At 65.9% G+C, this 19127-nt stretch overlaps 1 protein-coding gene across 3 annotated transcripts; it reads left to right on the forward strand.

The window, feature by feature from the left end:
- Positions 1-1702: 1702 nt before the first annotated feature.
- CCDC142 (coiled-coil domain containing 142) lies at positions 1703-18090 on the forward strand. 3 transcript variants are annotated; one of them, XM_045019445.1, is made up of 11 exons: positions 1705-1824; positions 8447-8612; positions 9433-10935; positions 12016-12102; positions 12336-12497; positions 12927-13087; positions 13378-13530; positions 14043-14157; positions 15278-15455; positions 16362-16564; positions 17755-18090. In XM_045019445.1, exons 1-11 carry the CDS (start codon positions 1774-1776, stop codon positions 18009-18011), a joined length of 3036 nt encoding a protein of 1011 aa, XP_044875380.1. In that variant the 5' UTR covers positions 1705-1773; the 3' UTR covers positions 18012-18090. The 3 variants fall into 3 exon arrangements, with proteins under 3 accessions (XP_044875381.1, XP_044875380.1, XP_044875379.1); XM_045019444.1 differs by having other exon boundaries at positions 1716-1824; positions 16362-16573; XM_045019446.1 differs by lacking the exons at positions 16362-16564; positions 17755-18090 and having other exon boundaries at positions 1703-1824; positions 14024-14157; positions 15278-15448.
- The last annotated feature ends 1037 nt before the right edge of the window (positions 18091-19127 follow it).

The following is a 19127-nucleotide window of genomic DNA, read 5'->3' on the forward strand; positions in this document are numbered from 1 at the left end:
GCCAGCCGAGCCCCGGGGCCGGCAATCCTCGAGTGATCCGGCTCCTGGCAAACCGAGGCCAGGCCAGCGGGGCCCCAACGCTGCCTATGGTCCTATGGACTATTTCTAAATGGGCTTTTGGCAACTGCAAGCTCACCTCTGCTGGGTAGCTGAACCTCAAGAATTGAATTCAAGTCTGTCTGTAGATTGATCTTTTAACCAACTCTCGCTCTCTTTTCTTTTGTATTAAATTTTAGCTTAGTTAATAAGAATTGGCTGTAGTGTGTATCTTGGGTAAGAGCTAAGTTATAATTGGACCTGGGTGTGTGGCTGATCCTTTGGGATTGGAAGAACCTTTTCTGTTATATGATGAGATAAGATTTTCAGTAATCATCATCCTATCTGACGTGTGTGTCTGGACGGAGGCCTGAGGCTGGGCACTTTAAGGGAACTGCGTTGTTTGGACTTCTAAGTAACCAGTGAGGTACTAGAGAAGCTGTTTTGTGCTGGTTGGTAAATCTAAGTATTGGAATAACCACCAGCGTTGGGGTTTAATCTGCCCTGTTTTGTTTGCAGTTCACCCTGAGTGACCTCAGCAGGCTCCCACGGGCAGCACCATCACAGTGAGTAGTTGTGCTAGAGCTGGAGATGCAGCTGGCCTGGGGCAGAGAGGGGCTGGGTGGTTCTCCCTCCCCACCCTGTATGGGGGCTGGCCCAGGTCCTGTAGTGTATTCCCCATCCCCCATGTTTGGGGCATGCCCCACAGTTTGGGGACCACTGGGCAAAGGACATTCATAGCATGGGATTGCATCCCTGATGGCTAACAGCCATTGATGGACCCATCCTCCATTAACATATCTAGTTCTTTTTTGAACCCAGTTATACTTTTGTCCTTCACAGCATCCCCTGGCAAGGAGTTCCACAGGTTAACTCTGTGTTGTGTGAAGAAATACTCTCTTTTGTTTGTTTTAAACCTGCTGCCTATTAATGTCATTGGGTGACCCTAGTTCTTGTGTTCTGCCAAGGAATAAATAACACTTCCTTATTTACTTTCTCCACACCAGTCATGATTTTATAGACCTCTATTGTATCCCCCTTTAGTCTTCTCTCTTCTAAGATGAACTATCCCCGTCTTTTTAATCTCTTGTCATATAGAAGCTGTGCCATACCCACAATCACTTTGTTGCCCTCTGTACTTTCTCCCATTCTAATATTTTTTTTTCAGATGGCATGGCCAAAACAGCACACAGTATTCGAGGTGTGGGTGAGCCCAGCGCCTGGGGGAACCCTACAGTCACATAAGAACAGCCGTACTGGGTCAGACCAAAGGTCCATCTAGCCCAGTATCTGTCTACCGACAGTGGCCAATGCCAGGTGCCCCTGAGGGAGTGAACCTAACAGGCAATGATCAAGTGATCTCTCTCCTGCCATCCATCTCCACCCTCTGACAAACAGAGGCTAGGGACACCATTCTTACCCATCCTGGCTAATAGCCATTTATGGACTTAGCCACCATGACACATGGGATGGGCAATTGAGGACAACGCAGTGACTGCAGGCAGGAAGCTAATGTGGGTTCGTGGTTCCCCAGCACCCTGGCGGGATCCCCAGAGGATTGGATGTGCTCAGAGGGCTGCTCTGGAGAGGAGGACTGCCTGCCTGCCCGCCCGCCTGCCTGCCCGCCCAGCCCCTCTCCAGGACTGCCTGGATTAGGAGCTGATTAGAGCTGCTATTAAGATCATTTCTCTCTGGCTTTAGCAGCAGGCAGCTGCGTGGGGCCGTTGCTGACCCACCATGGACAAGGAGAGCAGCATCGAGAGAAGCCGCAGGAAGGCCTACCTTGAGGTGAGGACTGGGGGGAGCACTGCGTCTGCACTGTGTCTTTTTGGGGTGCCAGTGGGAGCAGGGGACTGAGGCCAGTCACTGGGGATTGGAGGGAAGGCTGAGCTAACCCCACAGCAGCCCTGTTACATGGGCCCCAGCTGGCACAGGGAGTTCTCCCCCTTGGGGGCTGGGTGTTTCTCAGGCCAGGCAAGCGGGTGAATGTCTCCAACACACCACAGCCCTATGGGTGGGATCATTGGTGAGCCCCAGGCACTGAGTTGACTATGGAGCCAAGAGGGTCCTTCCCCAGGGACAGACACGTCTCTGGCTGGACTTCAAGTAGCTTGACTTGCCATATAAGTAACTGGGGGGAACCCAGGCTGGGACAACATGAACAAGGGAGAGTGGATCCCCAGCATCCTGCCCCCCAAACCCTTCATCTGCCCAGGCACCCCCTGAAACTCTCCCCGCAACCCAGCAAGGGGAGACCCAAGTCACTGTAGCCCGTCGCCAGCCCCAGCTGGCAATGGCTCTATGGGCAGAATGCCAGCCACCCGGAGAAGCAGTGCCCTCTGGAGAGAGGGGTGGGCTGGGAGCTAGGCCCTGGCGTTGGGATCCCAATGCACACCAATGGGCCTGGCCTGCGGCAGGCCAGCCCCTGCCCCCTGCCTCAGTTTCCCTCTGTAAAGTGGGGACAGTGCTGTTGCCCTGGAGGTGGGAGGTTAGTTCGTTACCCAGGATTAGTTGGTCTGCAAAGAGCTTTGAGAACTGCCACCCGGGGCACCTGGCCGGGGTTAGGGTTCTAATGGAGACAGACACCCATGCCGAGCTCCGCAGAGCAGAGTGGCACTGAGTCACGACCAAAGCTGCGAGGAGTCCTGGCCCCCAGCCCGTGTGCACTATGCCCCTTTGGGGAACAGCTCCCCACAAGTGCCAGGAAAGCCAGGAGCCGCACCAGGTTCACCTCCGTCCTGCCACCAACCCACCGTTCCTGCGCCTCCACACCTCCAGGGCAGCGAGCTCCTGCACCGGCCCGTCTCCCCCAGCCCAAGCTGGGATCCAGGCTTCACACAGGTGTGTGCATGCGGGGAGGGGGAGCGCTAGGGGTGTGTGTGGCGGGGAGAGATGGATAATGGGGACAGCCCAGCGGTTGGCCCCAGGGCTGAGCGACTGACTCCTGGCCCTCGCTGCCCAGCTGTGGAACCCAGGCCTCTGGCTCCCTAGTTCAGTGCCCCCCACCCCCTGCCAGGGGGAGCGCGGCCTGGCCTGGCTCCCTTGTTTCTTCTGACCAATAAGAAACTGCTCTCCTCTGCCCCCCCTCCCTGCTCCTCCTTCGCTGCACCCCTCTGCCCCTTCTCTGCTCCCCATCCCTTCTACCCTCCCCCATTGCGGCACCCCTCTGCCCCCTCTCCCCCCATCGCTGTACCCCTCCTCCCTTCCCTTCGCTGCACCCCCACTGCGGCACCCTTCCATCCCCTTTCACTGCACCCGTCTGCCCCCTCTCCCCCCATCGCTGTACCCCTCCTCCCTTCCCTGTGCCCCCTCTGCCCCCTCTCCCCCCATCGCTGTTCGCGTGCTCCCTTCCCTGTGCCCCCTCTGCCCCCTCTCCCCCCATCGCTGTACCCCTCCTCCCTTCCCTGTGCCCCCTTCGCTGCACCCCCACTGCGGCACCCTTCCATCCCCTTTCACTGCACCCCTCTCCCCCATCGCTGCACCCCTCTGCCCCCTTCCCTGCCCCCTCTGCCCCCTCTCCCCCATCGCTGTACCCCTGTGCCCCCTTCCCTGCACCCTCTGCCCCCTCTCCCCCATCGCTGTACCCCTGTGCCCCTTCCCTGCACCCCTCGGCCCCTCCTCCCTTCCCTGTGCCCCCTTCGCTGCACCCCCACTGCAGCACCCTTCCATCCCCTTTCACTGCACCCCTCTGCCCCCTCTCTCCCCCATCGCTGTACCCCTGTGCCCCTTCCCTGCACCCCTCAGCCCCTTCTCCCCTCCATTGCTGCACCCCTCCACCCTCCTCCACTGCACCCTTCTCCCCTCCCCCATTGTGGCGCTCTTCCATCCCCCTTCACTGCACCCCACCCCTTCTCCTGGTCCCTAACCCCCCCACCCCCTTTCACTCTCTGCCTTCTCCCCTCCCCCATCGCTGTACCCCTCCTCCCCCCCTTCCCTGCACCTCTCTACCCCCTTCTCCCTGCTGCTCCCCTCTGCTCTTCTCCTGCATCCTGCCGAGCAGCCCCCTGAGCTCCAGCCAGGCCTGTGGGTTACACAAACACCTTGAAGCACTGGGTGGCTTCCCTAGGCGACAGGGTGGGTGCGCAGCCCTGTCCCTGGCTCTGGGCTCAGGCAGGGAGCCGCTGGGTGGCTTGTGGGAATGTGCCAGACCTGAAATTGGCAGCCAGGCCTGTTGTGCTGGCAGGGGGGTGGGGGGCACTGAACTAGGGAGCCAGAGGACTGGGTTCCACAGCTGGGCAGCGAGGGCCAGGAGTCAGTCGCTCAGCCCTGGGGCCAACCGCTGGGCTGTCCCCATTATCCATCTCTCCCCCCCCCCCCCCATTAAACCCAGGTCGACCAGTGTCACCTCTGTGGCCTCCCTAGCAAAGTGCAGGTCTCTGACCTCTTCAGCTTCCTCGCCCCCTTCCCGGCCTGCCTGCCCCTTGCTGACAGGAAGGGGCAGGGAGAGTTCAGGCAGAAATCAGCAGAGTCCAGGCGCTTGCTGCTGCTGGGGAGTTGCGGGAGGGCAGTGCCGATGGAGCCAAGCCCGTCCTGCAGCTTTTCCTGGGGCAGGAGCTGAGCGATCCCAGCACATGCACGCCTGCCCTCCCCCCACCCCATCCTGCACGCACAAGCACCCACCCATGTGTGCACCCAGCCCAAGGCACAGGTGCATGCACCACCCCCACCCAGCCTAGCATAGCCTTGACCACACCTTCCCATGCATGCACCCCCCGCCCATCCTCCAATGTGTACATGGAGCCCCCGACACACACGCCCCCTGGACAAGGCTCAAGTGACCCCGCACTGCTTTGGAGAACTTCCCCAAAGAGCATCAAGCAAATCTTTGCAAGAACACGTCAGAAGCCCCAGCAGAGCCAAGGCATGGCCCATCCCTGCTCGGGCTCTCCCTCCCTCCCTCCCTTCATCGCTAGCCCCCTGTGGGCACCCAGCCAGCTGCCCCCACACCCCAGCACCTACTGTGCTCAGCACTAACTCAAGGGGACGGTCAGCAACACTGAGCCTGGAGCCGGCTTGGGAGCAGGGGAGACTCAGGAATTCGTTCTTCCAGAACAATGCCCGGCTGGGGTTCCCAGGCGCCCCTGCTCTCTCCTGTGTGTGTTCAGGGAAGTCTGGCTGGCTGGGCTAAGGAGGCCAAGCAACTGACCCAGTGGCACACACTAAGCGAGGAGATTGGCAGGGATTAGACCTCAGGATGCTCTTGGCTTTCAGTCCACTCCCTTCATGCATAAAGCAGCCGTTGAGACAAGGGGCTGGCAGTGCCTGGGAGACCGCTGGGCTGGGGTCAGCCCTCAGCCACGCTAGAATGGGGACAGGGCTGGCTCCAGGCACCAGCCGAGCAAGCTGGTGCTTGGGGCGGCAGATTCCAAGGGGCGGCCTCTGTCCAATCCTTTTTTTTTTTTTGCACTTCACCGCTTCCGCCGCCCCTGCAGGTTTTTTTCTTTTTGGTTTGCTGCTCCTGCCGCCCTGTAGGGGGCGGCGACGGCGCGGAGGAGGGGAGCTGCTGGGAGCGGTGCCAGGTCTCCAGCAAGCCCGGCACGGCAGCCTGCCCACCGGAGCGGCGTGGAGCCCTCCCAGAAGGCAGCCCGGCAGGACGGGCCGCATGGCGAGCGCCCCGCTTAAGGAAGCCCTGGCCGCCCCCTTCTCTCTCCCCCCCGCGCCCGCCCGCTCGCTGGGGTGTGCACTCCGCTCCCCGGGGTCTGCAGGGCTGGGAGTCCCCCTGCACCCGCGCGCCCGTCGCCCCGCAGGGGTTTTTTTCTTTTTGTTTTTTCTTCCCTTTGCTGTTCCGGCCGGCCGGCAGGTCTGTTTCGTGCCCGACCCACTTCACTGCTCCAGCCGGCAGGTTTGTTTCACGCCCTCCTCCCCTTCGTCGCTCCAACCAGCAGGCAGGTTTCCCGGAATTCCCGCCCCGCCCTTTGCTGCTCCGGCCGGGCGGCAGGTTGGTTCCCCCCCCCCCTTTGCTGCTCCGGCCGGGCGGCAGGTTGGTTCCCCCCCCCCTTTGCTGCTCCGGCCGCTGCGCAGGTTTTTTTGTGTTTTTTTTGCTTGGGGTGGCAAAAAAGCCAGAGCCGGCCCTGAATGGGGAGCAGAAGGCTAGACAGAGAGACACTCCTGTGCCAGATAAATGTGGGGACCCTGCTAGCCTGACGCTCCCCCGGGCTGCGCTGGAGCAGACCAGTGGGCACAGCTACGTGGCAGGTTGCACCACACCAGGCTACTTGGCAAAGTGCAAAGGTCCCATAACACAGGCTGTGCAGGGAGGGAGGGGAGGGCTCTGTGGGGGTGTCACAGGTTCAGTGGGGGTGACATACTGGGTTCGGGGGGGCTCTGCAGGGTTCACTCGGGGTGACCCAGGGGAATCATGGGGGACTCCTAGGGGGGTGACATGGGGGCTCTGTGGGGATGTCATGGGTTAAGTGGGGGTGACATAGGGGGTTCATGGGGGGCTCTGCAGGGGCATCATAGGGGGTTCAGTGGGGTGACGGGGTTCATGGGGGCTCTGTGGGGTGTCACAGGTTCAGGGGGGGGCTCTGCAGGGTTCACTCGGGGGTGACCGGGGGAATCATGGGGGACTCCTAGGGGGTGACATGGGGGTTCATGGGGGCTCTGGGGGTGTCACGGGTTCAGTGGGGGAGACATAGGGGGTTCATGGGGGCTCTGTGGGGGTGTCATGGGTTCAGTGAGGGAGACATAGGGGGTTCATGGGGGCTCTGTGGGGGTGTCATGGGTTCAGTGAGGGAGACATAGGGGGTTCATGGGGGCTCTGTGGGGGTGTCATGGGTTCAGTGGGGGTGACATAGGGGGTTCAGGGGGGGCTCTGCAGGGTTCACTCGGGGTGACCCGGGGGAATCATGGGGGACTCCTAGGGGGTGACATGGGGGTTCATGGGGGCTCTGTGGGGATGTCACGGGTTCAGTGGGGGTGACATAGGGGGTTCAGGGGGGGCTCTGCAGGGTTCACTCGGGGTGACCCGGGGGAATCATGGGGGGCTCATGGCAGGGGCAGTGTCCTGCTGGCTGCAGAGGGCGCAGCAGGGAGTTCCACAGGTTGGCGATGGTGGGGCCCACCCCTGAGCCATGCCCCGCAGCCCAGCCCCCTCCAGCGTGGGGCACCCGGGCGGGGGAGGGGCAGCTCCCGCCTCTCGGCTCCGCCCATCACTGTCCGTACGTGGCGAGACGCCGACTTCCCTTATCACGTGACATAGCGGGCGGGGGGGGGGCTGAAGCGCGAGGATCCCCGTCACGTGCCATTTCCTAGCCCGCTGATTGGCTCTTGGCCCCCAGCGCCCTGTCGCGAGCTGGGGGCGGTTCGGCGCGAGGCGGCGGCCGGTGAGTGTCGGGGCCGGGATGGGGCTGGCGCGGCCGCCGCTCCGCGGCCACCAGGGCCCCCGGCGCCGGGCCCCAGGGGCCTCCGGGCGGCCGCGGAGGTGCCGGTTACCATGGCTACCGCGGGCCGCCCTGGGCCCGCTGAAGTGCCCGGATGGACACGGAGGCTTCCCGTGGGGGCGGGGCTCGCCCGGGATTGGCCCCGCCCCCTGCCGACGCCCCGCCCCCTGGCCTGGCCCGGGGCCCCCGCGGGGCAAGGGGAGCCGGGCCGGCGCTGAAGGGGCTGACAGCCCCCCGCCCCCCCCCCCCCCGTCATAGCCCTGCTGCGCCCCGGCCGGGCTGAGCCCGTGTGGGGACGTGTGGCCGTGGCCTGGGCTGCCCCCCCCCCCCGGGTCTGTCTCCGCTGCAGCGTGAGCTCCAGTTCGCAGAGCCCGGCCTTGAGCGCCTGCACTGGCCTGCAAGCCCCGGTGTGGAGCTCTGGCCCCCTGGCCCGCCTGCGGCTGCGGCGTCGACACTGCGTTACGCCGGCCTGAGTCCAGAGCTCTTGCCCCCTCGCAAAGCGGGGCCACTCCCGCCCCCCGTTCCCGGTGCAAGGGGGGGAAACCTGACAGGCTGCTCAAGCTGCCCGTCCAGCAGACAAAGGAAGTCAGGACTTGGGACTGTGGCTCCTTTGGGCAGCCTGCCGGAGCACAAGTCCACTGGGGCTGCTGCAGCTACATTGGGCTTGAACTCGGCTCCAAGCTTGACTGAGGCTCAGGTCCTCCCCCCCCCCCCCCCCCGGGCCCTGGGTCCAAACCCTGGGTTAGCTAGCGTGATTTGTGTGTAGGCAGAAGGGGGTTAGTCTTGAGGCTGAGTTCAAACCCTGGGCTCACACTGCAGTGTGGACACCCCCTCGGTTCCTGAGTGCCTGTCCCCTGCACGTGGGGGTTGGGGCACTGCCCTAAGGGGGCAGCTGAGGTCCGTGTGACTAGGGCTGTCAGGAGATGGTGCTGCTGTCCTCAGGAGGGGTCAGGGTCAGGGGCAACTAAGCTGGCAGCTGCCACTGCGGGCGATGCTGCGGTTGACCCTCCAGCCCTTGCCTCTTGCAGATGATCGAAGCAGATGGCATTGGCCTGAACGCTGTCTTCATCCTCCTCATGTCGCGCATGTCGCAGGCCTCAGGCTCCATCCTGCCGCCTCTGAGCTCACTGGTGGGGCCCAAGAAGGTGTCTCCCGCTGCTGGGCAGGGGGAGCGAGAGGAGTCGGCGGACTCAGGTGAGGACAGAAACTCGGTGGGGCTGGGCAGCACCGGTTCGGGCCGGAGGAGACCTGGGCACCAGAGCCTCCCATTGAAGGCAGAGACCGTGAGCCCCAGTTGAGGGCTGTGGTGGCCCAGGCTGCTCGCTGCGTGGCTGCTGCAGCTCAGGTAGACACCTGGGGCAGGGGTGGCTGCTCTTTTTAGTCCCTTGATCCTTTAATTGCATTTCTGCCTCCTTCCTGCAGCGCCTTTTGTTCAGTCTGGGCCGTTTAATCCCTGGGAATTACGGGCAGGGGAAGGGCAGCTGAGGTCCCAGCGCAGCAGAGACAGGGATGGGGGAGGGTAAGAAGCAGGGCAGGCTGAGGAAGTGCAGGGAGCTGCAGATGGCAGAGGGGGACCTGCAGCCTCGTGTCACAGCCCTGAGAGCAGCGGGAGGCAGGGGAGACAGAGCTCCCTCTGCAGCACTGGCACCGTAGTGCTGGGGCCTCCAGCGAGGGGTCTCGCTCCTTTCCCCAGGGCAGGGCTGGCGGGGGGTCCCCAAAGAAGTGTGTGGGAGTGGTGGGTTGAGGATGGGGTAATTATGGGGAGTCCAGGGGCTATAAAGCAGCTCCCCTGTGGTTCCCCACACCCCAGGCCACTGGAGCTGGGGGTGCCTAGGGAGCGCTGGAGGCACAGCTGCAGGGGCATGACGGGCCGTCGGGGGGCATATCTCTGCTCCCCTACAGATTGTGCCCTCTCCGTTCAGCCCAGTCTGGCTCTGCTTTCGCTGCTGGGGGAGGTTACAGGGGGCTCCCTGGGGCTGCAGCCGCCTCCTCCCTGAGGCTCCGTGCCTTGCAGGCTGCAGCTCCCTGAGCAGCTTTGCCAAGTCCCTGCAGAAGGCGGAGGCCCTGCTGTGGAACTGCGTGAACCCCAGTGTGCGGCGCCTCCTGCAGCAGCATGCCAGCGCCAGTGCCTACGACAGCGACGAGGAGGACTCGCCCGGCGCCCTCGCCCGCCTGGCCCAGGTGGAGCACAGCTTCCTGGGGCTCAGCCGCTGCCTCTGCGTGCAGGAGAACCCCCGCACGGAGACCTTCCGAGGCCACGTCAAGCCGGCGGCCAGTGACACGGCCCAGGGCGCCTTCTCCTACCACCCCGTCCACCCCCGTGTAGCCAAGCACTGTGCCACCTTGCACGCCCTGCTGCAGCACCGCCACCGCCTCCGCCTCTCCCGCGAGTACAGCCGCCGCCTCAAAGGGGCCTCGGACTTCGTCCGCCACCTCCTGGCTCTCTTGGCGCTGAAGGACCGGGGAGGGGACCCTGGGGGGAGCAGGCAGCTCAGGGGACTCTGTGAGGAGCTGCGGACTCATACCAGCCACTGGAGCGGGCTGCAGCGCAAGATGCGCAGCGACCCCTGGCTGCGGGTGCTGCTGCTGCAGCCTCACGAGTCAGTGACACACATGAAGCGGGCGCTGGGTCTGCTGGCCCTGCACGCCGTCCGCCTGGTGGAGCGCTACGTGGAGGTGCAGCTGCACTGCCTGGCACGGGCCAGCCCCGCTGCCGTCTCCCCTGCCCAGCTCTCCGACCTGTTCCAGGGCTTGGAGATCTACAACCACGTGCTGAGCGACCAGGCCCTGGAGCGAACCTCTGGCGAGCCGGGGACTGATCCCGCCACTCCACTCCGGCGCAAAGGGGACGTGGGGGGTGGCGCTCAAGCCTATCTCATTGGGCGGGTGCTGGGCGTGCTGGCAGCCGAGAGAGGCAGGCTGGCCGCCCACCGACTCCACCAGCTCCTCCTGCAGCGGGCACAGGGGGACGGCCTGGAACAAGTGCACTGGGAGAGTGCTGTGGTGCCTTGCTCCATGGACCGCAGCAGCAGCGAGACAGATGTGGGGTCCCCTGGGCCCCCCACAGTGGAGGGGCTCCCGAGCCTCCCCGAGGAGCTGCAGGTGCTGTGCAGGGAGGACAAGGAGCTCCTGGACCTTGTTCTGGGAGTCTTGGTGGCCTCCACCGACACGCTCTGGCACCATGTGCTCAAGAGGCCCAAGCAGGAGAAGCCCCCGGCAGAGGAGGACCAGGAGCCCCCCATGGCGCCGGCCGCCAGCCCGGACCTGGACGAGAGGCTGAGCCCGGCCTCCCTGCCCAGCTGGAAGTCTGTGCGCTGGCTGGACGCGTTCTACTCGGAGGCTGCCGAGGTTCTGTATGCACAGTACCGCCCGCTCTTCTGGGAGGCCGCGGCCACCTCGCTGGCCCATCACCTGGAGCTGCGGCAGGACCAGGCACAGCCCTGCGGAGGCCTGCCCCAGTGCACAGAAAGGGCAGCAGCTGCGCTGGCGCAGGAGCTGAGCCAGGCACTGAGTCAGGGTGAGTGCAGGGGGGCGGGGACTGGGACGTGGGGCCTATCCCCTCCAGGGGGCGCTGGCTCCAATCCGGTCTCAGGGTGGTGGCCTGGTTGGTTATGGGGGGTGGGAATGGGGCACAGGGTCTTTCCTCTCCAGGGGGCGCTGGCTCTGATCCGGACCCAGCTCGGGGAGGGTTTGGGACACAGTGTGTCTCCCCTCTGAGGACGCTGGCTCCCATCCAGGTGAAGGTTTTGGTGCCCAGATATCCTTCCCATCAGGGCTGCGGCATGGCCCCTGGTGCAGGAGTTGGGGTCTGCCCCGGCCTGGCAGTATCTGGCTCCCTGGTTGGCACCAGCAGTGAGAAGCCAAAGGCTGACTGGCCTGATCCCCTCCTCCTCTGCCGGGGCTGTGCCCAGGGGCAGGGCCTGTCCTCAGGGCCGGCTTTAGGAAGTGCGGGGCCCAGTTCGAACATTTTCGGCGGGGCCCCAGCAGGGATGACTAAAAAAAAACGTAAAAAAAAGTGTTTTTCATTTCTTCCCTGTATCATTTACTTTCCATAACTATATAAATAATAACAAAATTATCTATTACGTACATTGTGTCATATATTATAAATAGCAAGTTGGTTAAGAGGAACTTTATTGTCCATCACAGGCAGGGCAGGGGGTGTGGGGCTGGCTAGAGACGGGCTGGCTGTGGGCAGGGCAGGGGGTGCAGCAGGGGCTGGCTGCGGGCAGGGGGATTGGGTACAGGGGGTACAGCCCACCCTGTATGGTGAGTGCCTCCTCCTCCTCCCTCCTTCCCACACCAGGGTAGTAGCAGCGGCCATGGGCTCGGGGGCTATTTAAAGGGCCCGGGGCTCCCCTGCTTCCACCATCCCAGCCCTTTAAATAGCCGTGGGAGCCCTGGGGAAGCGGTGGGGCTCTGGTGGCTATTTAAAGGACCGGGGTGGCAGAGGCAGCTGGAGCAGCAGCTGAGCCTGGGGCTCTTGCCCGTACGCCATACCGGGGCTTGGGCGCGGGGCCCGATTTAGGGGAATCGGGCGAATCAGCCTAAAGCCGGCCCTGCCTGTCCTGGTGCTCAGCCCTGTGTTCGCTTGCAGCCCGCGTGCCCCCGGAGTGCGAGGCAGCGCTGCGGCGCCTGTGCCCGTGTCTGATCTCTCAGGCTGTCTTCCAGAGCTGGGACCGAGGTAAGGCCCAGGGGCTGCTGGCCTGGAGGCCCTGAGGCCGGCAGGAGTGCTGTGGGGAGGCCTGGCTGCTGGCACTGGGACTGGAGGGGCTCTGGGAACAGGGGGGCCCTGCATGGGGTACTTTGGGGGCATGCTGGGAGCGGGGAGGCTCTGCGGTGACCTCGGGGGGACCCAGGGCCCCAGGTGGTGGCAGCATCTCCCTCCCCCACCGTGGTGCTCTCCCCTCTCCGCAGGCTTCTGCCAGGCCCTGGGTTCCAGCCTCAGCGATAAGTGTGTGCCTGGGCCTAGGACAGCGGGCACGGCGCACAGCAGGACTGCCCAGCTGCTGCGGGAGCTCCACCCTCCCCTGGCCTTCGCCCTGAAATGCCTGGAGCCTCCGCTCGCTGCAAGGACTGGTGAGTGAGGGCTCTCTGGGCTGCAGGGCTGGAGACTCAGGGAGGCGGAGCAGGGTTCTGTATCAGCCAGAGGGGGCGCTCACCGTGGGGGCGGTTCCTCATGGAGACATGTGCCCCAGTGCTCTGCTGAGAAATCAGCTTCTAGGGCCCTGGCACTGCCTGTTCCCCCCACCCCCAGGCCACCCCTGGCGCTGCCCGGCCCCGAATCCCCACACCATCCCCCTCGCACCCCCAGGCCGCCCCTGGCACTGCCCGACCCCACCACCCCAGCGCCAACCCCCCCTCCCCCTCCCCCTCCAGGGCCACCCCTGGCACTGCCTCCCCCCCCCCCCCCGAGTCCTCCTCCTGCTGGGCTCTCCCCTGTGCCAGCTCACTCTGTCCCACGGGGTCTCTAGGCTTTGACCATTAACCCATTGTCCCTCCCTGCAGCAAGCGGCAACCTCGTCTCCCCGAGCCTCCGGCTGGAGCTGCTGACTCGCTGTCTGGCCACGGGGCAGGCCTCCTGCTCCTGGCTCATGGCCAAGGCCTATCAGCACCTTGCGGCCTGGTCCCTCTGCCCGTTCCTGCTCGTCACCCAGGGAGATCTCCAGGCAAGTATGGCTCCTGGGACACTTCCTCGGGCCGGGACCCGCAGCCAGGGAGCTGCTGGCCGGGCCTGCGGCATCTCTCTCCACCAGCCACAGGGAGTCATGGAGACAACCGACCCCCAGCACCAGCTGCTCCCAAGCCAGAGTCCCTCCCTGTAGTGTGCCCGGGCGCAGCGGGCGCAGCGGGGGTGGGTCTGGGATCCCAGGCTGCGGGGGGGCTGCAGCTGGCCCCCAGCCAGGCTCTCTTTGGCCATGGCTGAGCTCAGGGCTTCACGTCTTCCTCTCCTCTGCAGCTGTTAAAGGCAGAGACCACCAGGTTGGCGGAGCTCGTGAGCGGGGCCTTCCCTGAGTTGGGGGAGAGCCCCAGGTGGGTGCGGCCGGCCCTTGGCTCCCACCAGGAGCAGCAGCTGAGCCTACAGATCCACTCCACCGCCGCCAGCATCCAGGTAGGGGACCCTGCCCTGCCTCACGGTGGCTGCATAGGGTTGGGGTCTCGGGGCTTTAGGGGAGGGTCCCTGCCTTGGGCCAGCCCCTTCCTCTCTGAGCCGCAGCCCTTCCGGGAGCAGGGGCCAGGCCTGGCCGCACTCCTCTGGCGAGCCCCGGGGAGCTGGGCGCAGGCTGGAAACCCCTGCACCTTCCTGCCCCTGCCCTGTTCTGGGCCGCAGGGCAGGGCTGACGGGGGTGGGGACGGGACTGGCTGTGAGCCGGGTGGGCAGGTTGTAGGGGGAACGGCTGGTGGCAGCTCTAGGCAGATGGGTGGTGTGGAGCGTGCGGTGCTGGCTCTGAGCTGGGTAGGCTGGGGGCGGCGCTGGACGGAGGCTGGCTCTGTTCCATCTCCTGGCACGTGTGCCCAGGACCCTGTCGTGCTTGCTGGACTAAGCTGCCAGGTTCCCGAGGGCGGGGGTGCCAAGCCGGGCTCTCCCGGGGGTGCCGGCCCAGCTCCCCCTCTGTTCCCCAGAGCTTCTCGCAGGACGTGCTGCGGATGTTCTCCACCGACTGCAAGCGGATGTCGGCAGAGATCTTCGGCCAGACCATGCCGCTGGGCAAGCCCTGGAGAGCAGGCCTCCGTGCAGGTCCGTCCCCCCGTGTCCTGTGCCCAGCCCCTGCCCGCCGACAGACCCAGTGGGCAGAGCCGCTCGTAGCTGGCACGTCAAGCTGAGAGCAGCTTCCTTCTTGCCCAGGCCTGTCCCGGCCCTGCCCTGCCAAGGCTGCCCGGAGCACTGGCTCTGGGCCCAGGCCCTGCTAGCAGGCCGCTGACCCGGCTCTCCCTGCAGGGATCGCTTAGTCTCTGGGCCTGGTGCTGCCCCACAGGGCCCAGGCCAGTCTTCCCCCGAGGTACCTGCTGCTGGGGGCGCAGTGTGAGCGCTGCCCTCCCTCCAGTGGGCGAGCGACTCGGCAGCCAGCGCCCCCTGGGGGCCGGGCTGGCACAGCAGGTTCTGTGGGGCCACGGGGGGTCACTGTTAAGTGTTGCCCTTCGGGGGTGGAGCGCAGGGGCGGCTCCAGGCCCCAGCACCCCAGCGCGTGCTTGGGGCGGCAAGCCGCGGGGGGCGCTCTGCCGGTCGCCGGGAGGGCGGCAGGCAGGCTGCCTTCAGCGGCACGCCTGCGGGAGGTCCACCGAAGCCACGGGACCGGTGACGGGCAGAGCGCCCCCCCGCGGCGTGCCGCCGTGCTTGGGGCGGCGAAATGTCTAGAGCCGCCCCTGGTGGAGCGTCCCACAAACGATCCATCGGCCTCACACCGAGTCCTTCCTCCCTCTCCCCGGGGTTTGCCCACCTTGCCGGCCCCACCCTCCTCTGGGCTCCAGCCGGGGACCCGGCAGGCTCTGCCTAGTCATACCCCTCCCTGCTCCGCCTGGCAGCAGGCCCTTCCCACAGCTCCGGATCCGCTCCAGGCTCCCCCAGGTGGGAATTGAACTCCCTGCTGCCGCCCTCATGTGGCCCTTCCAGCTCTCGCCTGGGCGATCTGGGCCCGGCCCCCTGGCCAGTGCTGCCAGCTCTCCCTGGGCACCTCCTGCCTGCAGCCGCCCAGCTGGCTGTCTGCATTGGGCCTACCACACTGTGGAGTTGCACCCGGGTGCCCTGAAGAGCTCCCCAGCTCCCCGTAACCCTTGCAGTGCCAGTGTGGGGCATACACCCCTCACAGCTCTCTCCAGCCATGCAGGGGTAACGTTGCCCCCTTCCCCGACTCTTTCAGAGCTGCCCAGCACCCCAAGTGAATACGCCTTGGCCGCCGCCCAGAGTGTCCTGGGCCAGGTCCTGCAGGGCATCCAGGTGCTCCCGCGCGAGTCCCAGGTGCCCGCGCTCACCCACGTCATGACAGCCTTCGTGGAAGCCTGGATGGACCATATCCTCACCCAGAAAATCAAGTTCAGGTAATGGAGCTCACGGGGTAGGGGGCTGCGAGTCAGGATTGAGGGGCACTAGCAGAGCTGGGGGGAGCCCAGGGCTGGGTTACCAGGGGGCTGCAGGTCAGGATTGGGGGGCACTCAGGGCTGGAGTGCTAAGGGGCTGTGGGTTAGGATTGAGGGGAACTAGCAGAGCTGGGGGGCGCCCGGGGCTGGGACGCCCGGGGGCTGTGGGTCGGGATTGGGGGGCGCCCGGGGCTGGGGCCCCAGGGGGCTGCGGGTCGGGATTGAGGGGCACTAGCAGAGCTGGGGGGCGCCCAGGGCTGGGACGCCCGGGGGCTGTGGGTCGGTTTTGGGGGGCGCCCAGGGCTGGGGCCCCAGGGGGCTGCGGGTCGGGATTGGGGGCACTAGCAGAGCTGGGGGGCGCCCGGGGCTGGGGCCCCAGGGGGCTGCAGGTCGGGATTGGGGGCACTAGCAGAGCTGGGGGATGCCCGGGGCTGGGGCCCCAGGGGGCGGCGGGTCGGGACTGGGGGGCGCCCGGGGCTGGGGCCCCAGGGGGCTGCGGGTCGGGATTGGGGGGCGCCCGGGGCTGGGGCCCCAGGGGGCTGCGGGTCGGGACTGGGGGGCGCCCGGGGCTGGGACGCCCGGGGGCTGCGGGTCGGGACTGGGGGGCGCCCGGGGCTGGGACGCCCGGGGGCTGCGGGTCGGGACAGGGGGGGCCCGGGGCTGGGACGCCCGGGGGCTGCGGGTCGGGATTGGGGGGCGCCCGGGGCTGGGACGCCCGGGGGCTGCGGGTCGGGACTGGGGGGCGCCCGGGGCTGGGACGCCCGGGGGCTGCGGGTCGGGACTGGGGGGCGCCCGGGGGCTGCGGGTCGGGACAGGGGGGCGCCCGGGGCTGCGATCTCTTCCCCGCTCTCACCCGGGGCTCCTCAGCCTGCAGGGTGCCTTGCAGCTGAAGCAGGACTTCGACACGGTGCGGCGGCTGGTGCAGTCGGAGGAGTCCGGCCTGTCGCCTGAGATCAAGCAGTCGGTGCTGTCGCTGCGCATCTTCCAGCAGATGGACAACGCCATCGTCTGCCTCTTGCAGCAGCCCAGCAGCAAGGCCTGCCTGCCCTCCCACACCTGGGAGTCCTTCCGCAAGTGCTGTGAGCGCCGTGGGGGTGGGCTGGAGGGGCCAACGGGCTGCACTGCCCCAGCCAGGGGCATGAGGGCGGGTCAAAGATCGGAGCCCGGACGTGCCCAGAGATGGGCTCTGTTGGGTGCTGTTCCCGGCGCACAATCAGTGTGCACGTGCTGAGCACACGGAGTCCTGCTCCCAGGCCCGGGGACCGGCTGGACGTGCTCAGCTCTGCACCGGCTGTGGGGGAGCACTGGGGGGGACCGGCTCCACCCTGCACGGCACCCCTGGGCCCAGCGGTGTCAGGGAGGTTAGCGGGCAAACATCGAAGTGGAGGTGCCTGTCCGTGGCTCTTTCTCAAGCAGCCTGCTGGAGACACTGGCTGGGCACAGGGGAGCAGTATCCTGTAGGTGGTGGGGCTGGGTATGGGTGGCTCAGCCATGCTGAGGGCTTCTCAGCCAGGGGGCAGTGGGCTGGGATCCCCCGTGCTACTGGGTTTGGGCTCCTCCGCAGATGGCAAGAGCCTGTCCAAGGGGCCCCTGCCCAGCTCCCCAGGAGATGAGCTCGCCCCAGACGCCTGCGCATCCGCTGAGTGATTCCAGGGGGGCAGCTGTTCGTACGGAGCGGGCAGGAGTCTGTGTGGGGCACCGCCTCCCCCGGCTCTGATCAGCCCCAGCGGGGCGGGGGACCAGGACGGGGGGGGGATGGCCCCGGCTAACCCCCCCTCACGACCTCCCTCCCCCAGCTAACCTCCCCTCTGCCCCCCTCAGCTAATCCCCCCTCACAACCCTCCCACAGGCTAACTACCCCTCACGAGCCCCCCGCCCCACAGCTAACCACCCCCTGCCCTGCCCCGCCCCACAGCTAACCACCCCCTGCCCCCCACAGGCTAACTACCCCTCACGAGCCCCCCGCCCCACAGCTAACCACCCCCTGCCCTGCCCCACAGCTAACCACCCCCTGCCCCCCACAGGCTAACTACCCCTCACGACCTCCCCCCCCAGCTAACCTCCCCTCTGCCCCCCTCAGCTAACCCCCCCTCACAACCCTCCCACAGGCTAACCACCCCTCACGAGCCCCCCCCACAGCTGACCTCCCCTCTGCCCCCCGTCCCACAGCTAACCTGCCCTTGTCCCCCTCTCCCCCCCGCCCCCGGCTAACCCCTCCTAGCCCCGCCCCCCCGGCTGACATCTCCTCTCCTTGGCCCAGGCTCACACAACGGCGTCCGCACTCAGGACTTCCCCACGGGCAGCCTGAACAGCCTGGAGAGCCTGGACGTGCAGGCCTTGCGCAACAGCACCGCCCTGGAGACCCAGAGCTCCGACCTCCTCAGCCACCTGCAAGGCAGCTGCACCCCGGAGTCCTACCTCCCGAGCACCCAGCAGGAGTGGCTCTCCCTGCGGCTGCACGGCACGCGGCGCTGGAAGGTGCCCAGCCTGCCCTGCACCAAGAGCGCGGAGCCCTGAGCGGCTGGGCTCCCCCGCCTGGGGACGGAGCCCGGCCACGTATTCGTGGTTAGAAATAGAGCAGCCAAGTAGCCTCAAAGCTCCATGGCTCTGTGGTTCTGTTCTGCCCCCATGGGATCCGCTGCCCCCTGGCCTGGCCAGCCAAGGCGTGCCTGGCAGGGTGGCACATTCCCCGACCTGCCTCCTGGAGCAGACCACAGCCAGTCTCCCCGTGGGACTACAGATCCCAGCATGCAGTGGGCCTCTGCGAGGACAGCTGGGCGCAGAACTCCCATCAGCAGGAGAGGGCTGGGCCAGGCTCTCTGCCTGCAGCCAGCTCTGCAGGGAGCCCCTGGCTCGGGCGGGGTGGCGGACAGCCTATGTGTTCTGGGGGGAGTCGCTGCCCCCCACAAACAGTTCGGCCCAGTGACTGGCCTGGCTGCATGGACCAGGCCCCCTGCAGACTGTGAACAGCCCCGCGCCCCTGGCCCGGCACTGGGGTCAGCGCCCCTACCGAGCCCCCACCCTGCTCCCTGCAGCACAGACCCTAGCACCATGCCGGGGCATTAGCGCCCCCTACTGCCAGCAGCCCTGCCGAGCTCCTGGGATCTGAGCCGGTAAGACACACCGGTGCCATGGGTGCATAGAGCAGCTTTGGCAGGCCTCACTTCGTGGGGCGGTCCGGCTGCGGGCTCCAGGGCGCTGGGGAGTCCTGGAAAGAGAACGGCCCTGGGGCTCTGAGCTGTGTTCTGCTCGCTGTGGGCACGCACAGGGCAGAAGTTGGTTCCTCAGTCCCAGCTCCTTACAACTAAATCAGTGGCAGAGAGCAGTGTGAGTTCACCAAAGGCATGTGCCTGGGTGTGGTGATGACGCCTTTCCATTTGTAAGTAACTAATGGGAGGCGCTGGGGTTTGGTGGGTTGTACATGACACCCCGGGTGACACCTCCCCACCACCGCCTGGCTGCCTGCCCACCTGCAGCTTCCTTCCTGAGCAGTGGGCTCTTACGGGGCACCCCCCGCCCCACTGCTACTTTGGTCGTGGAGTTTGACTAAGGAGCTGGGTTTTCAGTGGCTCCTCATGACAGAATAAATCTCCGTGTGCACCACGTCTCTTCACCCCCTCAGCTGCTCTGATG

The sequence above is a fragment of the Mauremys mutica genome, chromosome 5, assembly GCF_020497125.1.
Source record: "Mauremys mutica isolate MM-2020 ecotype Southern chromosome 5, ASM2049712v1, whole genome shotgun sequence".
Taxonomy (NCBI): Eukaryota; Metazoa; Chordata; order Testudines; family Geoemydidae; genus Mauremys; species Mauremys mutica.